Source organism: Heteronotia binoei, chromosome 1 (genome assembly GCF_032191835.1).
Source record: "Heteronotia binoei isolate CCM8104 ecotype False Entrance Well chromosome 1, APGP_CSIRO_Hbin_v1, whole genome shotgun sequence".
NCBI lineage: Eukaryota > Metazoa > Chordata > Lepidosauria > Squamata > Gekkonidae > Heteronotia > Heteronotia binoei.
In genome coordinates, this window is record NC_083223.1 from 140,687,191 (window position 1) to 140,693,092 (window position 5,902).

Here is a 5,902-nt window from a genome sequence, read left to right on the forward strand (position 1 = left end):
TGGAAAAGAGTTTATAGTTTTGTAGTCTTATAAATAGTAAGTATGTAGCATAGAGTGAGGATTCCCAAATGGTTTTCCATTGCTCCGCGGTGAGAAAAAGACCTCTAATTTCAGTAATATACAGACATCGTAATCACCTGTTAGGGTTCCTGGAGATACAACTCACACACATCTGCCAGGGAAGTGTGGGTTTTGTCTACCAGAGTGTAAGAGACTTATGTGAGTACTAACAGCCACGGTGTTGCAGCAGCACTCTGTATCTCTGGAGGAGTGCTAGCCAGGAGGACAGATGGGTTTCGAGCCGCTCCGTGTGCCCACCATCTCAGCAGTTGCAGTGAAAGAAATTGCGCCGCCAGGAACTGTCCGGGCAAGCGGCTTCCAGCCTTAACCAGGAAAGCCATGTTGGTAGGCTAACATCATCAGCAACTATCTTCCTGCAGTGCCAGACTCCATAACAGCGAAGTAAGAGGCTCACGTACTCATCAGTTGTCATTTATGCTTATGGCAATCAAGCTTATCTTAGGCGTAGATCCTGCCAGACTGCCTAAGCTTTTGTCCAACGGAACCCAAGACAAAAGATGGTGCCAGTAGAGGAGTAAAGAAGAGGAAGAACAGCTTCACTCAGGGCCATAGTTATTGTATAAATCGGGTATCACCTTAGGTATAATTTGACTCTCTGTTGTCACATATAGATAAGTTTGATAGCTTGTTAATCACTTCCACCCCAATAGCCTCACCCATTCTTTACCCTAATGGTCACTCTGGAGCCTCCCCCTTCTTGCCCACTGTTACCTGGAAGCCCAATCAGGTAACTAGGGCCAGGTCCGCTTGTTGGCTGGATATGGGTATCCAATCAGGTGTCTCTAATAAACTGGCCATTGGCCACCGCATAAGTCCAGCCCTTATGGTCATTGCGGAGCCTCCCCTTTTCTAAGGTCACGTACCAGCTGACCACCTGTCATCCGCCCCTGCACCTCCTACCCCCTAAGGGCTCAAGGTAGTCCTTATAATCTCTGACCCAACAAGTGTACATCTGACAGTACCCCAGTCCTGCTGTTTAGATACATCCACAATTCCTGATCAGTTGAGGGTCCCTTCCCCCATCTCCCTAGTTTGTCGCCATTGGAGCCTTCCTCGAAGACTACGATCGGTAATTATCACCGTTTGTCCATCCTTATGTTACCTCTATATATTTCTATTTTTATTAGGTCTGTATGTAAGTTATATGTATCTATTATCTTGTATGTGTGTTCTATATTTTTCTGTAATAAAATCATAATTGTTTTACTTAATTAGTGTCCTCTGTAAATTTAGCAATAATTTCTGGAAGTGGAATCCTGTATATATAGATTCTAGGTCCTTTTGAACCAAAGTTGCCCACCTGTCAATTCCCCAACCTCTTTTGAGGGCATTTTGGCTTACACACATTAAGCTCAATGCCACAGTCTTTATGCCAGGCCTTTTGCTGGGTTGTAATTGCATTCCAGCTCTTTTGGTTAGGAAGGGTATATATAATAGATGTTAGGCCTCTAGATTGTTTGGGATTTTTTTGTATTATCTTTTTAAATGGAGTTAATGGCCTGTGTATAAGTTCCACAATATTAGGGTAGTGGATTTATAATGAATTTGCTGGTATTGAAACCAGGGTATGTTAAGCTTGTACTTTTGTTCCAGCTCGGTTTTGGTTATCATTTTCTTATTAACAATGATGTCTCTCAGCCTTATTAGCCCAGCCTCTCTCCACGCCAGAAATGCATTGCTTTGCTGTTCAGGATTAAACCAGTATTGGCCCAGAAAGCATGCCAAAGGTGATATAGAAGGGATTAGGATATTCCTGTACTTATCTTAAATTTGCAGAGTTAGGGACAGGTATGGGTTTCGTTCCATGTCCTTAGGCTGATTCCATGTAGTTTCATAAAGACAGTCCCCCTTCAAGCAGGACGATTCTATCTTTACCCATGCTTTATCTGGTTCTGTGAGGCATAATAGATTATATTTTTTAAATTGGCTGCTAGGTAGTAGGATTCAAGGTTGGGAAGACTTAAACCACCCCTCTAATCGGTCTGCTCATCAGAGCATACTGAATTCTAGGTTTCTTCTGGGACCATATAAACTTACTAAGTGTGGCTTGCCTTGTTCAGAAGTCTTTAGGTGGAATAAAACATGGAAAATTATAGAACAAAAACAGGTATTTGAGGAAGATGAAAGTCTTAAGCGTATCTGTTTTTTTCCAACAGTGTTAAACTGTTACTCCATTGACTCAGGGTAACTTTTACAGATTCATCTAGGGATTTGAAGTTAGAGGCATATAGGTCTTGTAGATTTACTGGTATATTTATTCCCAGATGTCGCAGTGCTTTTTGTACCCACTTAAAAGGAAATAGTCTTTAACTCTGATTTGACTGATTGCAAGAGATAAATTGGGTATAATTCTGATTTTGAGTAATTTATGGTAAACCCAGAGATGGTACTAAAGTTTTGAATTTGATCTAGGAGAGTGGTTACTGACTGTACAGGATTTGCAAAGTAAAAGATTGCATCATCAGCCAAAAGTCTCATTTTGTATTCTTCCTTTCCCCCCTGCATTCTGGTAAAAGTTTTATGTTGTCTAATGGCATATGCCAATGGTTCTATGCAAAGGGCAAACAGGACTGGGGATAGGGGGCAGCCTTGTCTAGTCCCACTCTGGAGGTGTAGATCTCTAGTTATTTATATAAATTTGAGCCTTTGGATCTGCATAGACTGCTGAGATTGAGGTTAGAAACTTTGGGCCAAAGCCCATGTGTTGCAGCACTGCTAACAGAAATGGTACCTCAACCTTGTCAAATGCTTTTTCAGCGTCTGTAGCTAAGAGGATTGATTCTATCATCTTTAGCTTGCCAAGGTGTACCAAATTCAATGTTTTACGAATGTTATCTGTAATAGTCCTAGTGGGTATAAGACCTGATTGATCAACATGGATTATAGTTAGCTATAATTTTGTTCAGCTTATTCGCCAGAATTGAAGAAAATTTTTTGAAGTCATGGTTTAACACCAAAATTGGTCTATACGAGGCCAGGGATAGTTTATCTTTCCCAGGTTTTGGGATGACTGTTATTCTGGTTTCTGACCAAGATTTGGGCATAGAACCTGTTTTATAATAGAGTTGCAGGTTTGTACCAATGGGTCAATTAGAGGGGTTCTGAATTTCTTGTAGAATTCTATGGGGATCCCACCCCATCCAGGAGCTTTATTATTTTTAATTTTCATTATAACTTCAGATAGTTCTATAGCTTGCTCCAGATATTGAAAGTGGTCTGAAGTTAATTTTACTTTATAGTTAATATTGTTAAATTTTGGTCCGATCTGGGTGTTCAGACTTATATCCTACTCTCCACTCCAAATCTCAGAGTCTTAGAGTGGCTCACAATCTCCTTTATCTTCCTCCTTCACAACAGACACCCTGTGAGGTGGGCGGGGCTGAGAGGGCTCTCACAGCAGCTGCCCTTTCAAGGACAATCTCTGCCAGAGCTATGGCTGACCCAAGGCCATTCCAGCAGGTGCAAGTGGAGGAGTGGGGAATCATACCTGATTCTCCCAGTTAAGAGTCCACACAGTTAACCACTACACCAAATAAAGACAGCTTCTTAAAGGTTAGGATTGACAAGCTCTCTCTCTCTCTCTCTCTCTCTCTCTCTCTCTCTCTCTCACACACTCACTCTTTCTGTTCCACTAAGCACATCTCCCACCAAGAGTTTCATCTCACTGGTAAGCCTCTACTAAGCACATTGTCCTGCCCAGCCCGGGCGGGGACTGCGCGGAGGAGACCCCTCGGCGCCTGCCAGCCGTTCCAAGCCCTCGTCGTCGCCCCAAGAGCCTTCCCCACCTCTCCAAGCCCCCGTGGCAGCCCCACCCCTCACCTCAACTGACGGGGTGACAGCAGCCACCCGAGCGACGCCTCCCAGACGGCGAGCCCGGCTTCGAGTCCACGAAGTCTGGCCAGGGCAAGACGCCGGGGAGCAAGAGGGAGAAGCTGAGCCCAGCACCGGGCCAGGAGGGGGAGAACCGTTCGTCTCGTCGCAGCGCGAGACGCTCCATCGCAGCACGCAGCCGAGGGCTAGGATGCCCGAGGCACGCCCAGTCAGCCCAGCCCCGGCGCGCCTCTCCCGGGCGTCTGGGGCTTTGAAGGGGGGAGGAGCCAGAGAGGGGCAGGACCCGGGAAGGGGGAAGGTTGGGTCGGGAAGCATAAAAGGAGGGAGGGAGGAGGTTGCTGAGGAAGCTGGCTGATGCGCAAAGAGGCTGCCTCGCGCGAGAGAGGGACAGGAGCCACGGCACAGCCAAGAGGGGAACGGGGGCCTGCAGTGAAGTAACCCAGCGCCCACCCCCCTGTTTCTGAGACCTCCGGGGAATGCCCCAGAGTGCCCGGGAGGGGCAACGGCAATGCCGGGAGACCGGGAGGGGCACCGAAGACCCGACACACATTGACATGTTTGCAGTGGTCCAGTCACTAGTGGTCCCCATCTGAAAACACCTGTGCAAACTTCACCTCTCCTATCTGTTGTGCCTCTGTCCATCTTTCCAACACCTTAATTCTTGTCCTAAGGAGAACACAGGAGTGAACAGTAAAATGAGGCAGTCAATATATAATTTTATTCTGAAGCTATAATTTGTTGTTGATATTCCTTTAAGTGTTATATATTTTTCCAACTGTTGTCTGGAGCTCCAGACACATTCAGGCTTGCTCATGATGCCAGCTGTGTTCTCAGGTTGCTATCTGATTTATCATTCAAGACTTGCTCAACAAGCACATGGACGGGCTTCAGGCTCTTCTTCCAGCAGCCAACAAGGAGGTATACAAAAGGATACACAGTGCTGTCTGCACAGTCAAGTATCAGAGAAACTCTAAGATATTCTGAACTAGGCATAAATGCAGCAAAATAATTTATGAAAACAATCATTTTAGTAAATGCAGAGAATATAAGATGCAAAAAAACTGTGGCCACAATGCTGATATCAAGCCCCGTTGGGAAGTTTTTAAGTGTTTTTTTCCATATTTTGATTAAAAGGGCCAGAGTAGAAAAGACCATCACAGGAATAAATACTAGATAGCCAATGATGTATTGGACTACTATTGCAGTATGACAATATAAAAATCCAATAATGTGGGATGGCAAGTATCTTGGATTGCAAGAAAAATATTCTAGCATTGTCAGCATGAAGGATAGGGTCCAAAGACTGACACACATGACGGCTGTGAGATACTTTGGTCGGTGCGATTTAATCCAGAATGGGAAAGAGACCATGATATACCTTTCAGCACTGACAGCCGTTAAAAAATAGAGGTTGGTGCCAGAGCCAAATATTAATGATATGACTTTTATATGTTGACTGTAAAAACTAGCATGAGACGGTAAAATAATTAAAAGGTAAAGAACAAAATAGTGGAGAAGTATAACGAAATCACCAATTGCCAAGTTCAAAACATATATCATGAACCTCGACCTCTTGATGGTGCAGCAGAGAAGCCAGCAAATAATTCCATTCCCAATCAATCCCAGAATGCACAATGGTACGCATATGTCTGCAATTATCCTAAATTCCTTCAAGATATCAGATTTGTTGATTGACAACAGCTCCAGTTTGGTATCATTTTTCTTGATCCTATAAAGGGTATGAAAAGACCCCTCCATGATGGTATCATTGGTGTATTCATTAATTCTTCTCTTCCTATAAAAAAAATAAACATAGTTGTCATTGAGGTATTGGAATGCTCTGCTATATTTAGGAAAGCTTCCAAAAAGGCCTGTCAGGCCAGGACACTGTGAATATCACAGTTTCATAAGCTTTGGATGGGAATCAGTTCACGTGCCTGGCAGGTTGCCTCATGATTCCCTGTGGGCAGGCTTTGTTTAGTGGGCCTGG

General features: G+C 44.3%; 1 protein-coding gene across 1 annotated transcript; it reads right to left on the reverse strand.

Moving 5' to 3' along the window:
* Positions 1 to 4,722: 4,722 nt before the first annotated feature.
* LOC132585151 (mas-related G-protein coupled receptor member H-like) lies at positions 4,723 to 5,702 on the reverse strand. The gene has a single exon (XM_060256934.1). The coding sequence runs from the start codon at positions 5,668 to 5,670 to the stop codon at positions 4,723 to 4,725; it is 948 nt and encodes a 315-aa protein (XP_060112917.1). The 5' UTR covers positions 5,671 to 5,702.
* Between the last annotated feature and the right edge of the window lie 200 nt (positions 5,703 to 5,902).

Bases quoted from the DNA above. Each gene is read 5' to 3' on its own strand.
- LOC132585151 (XM_060256934.1), bottom strand. From the start codon at position 5,670: ATGGAGGGGTCTTTTCATACCCTTTATAGGATCAAGAAAAATGATACC.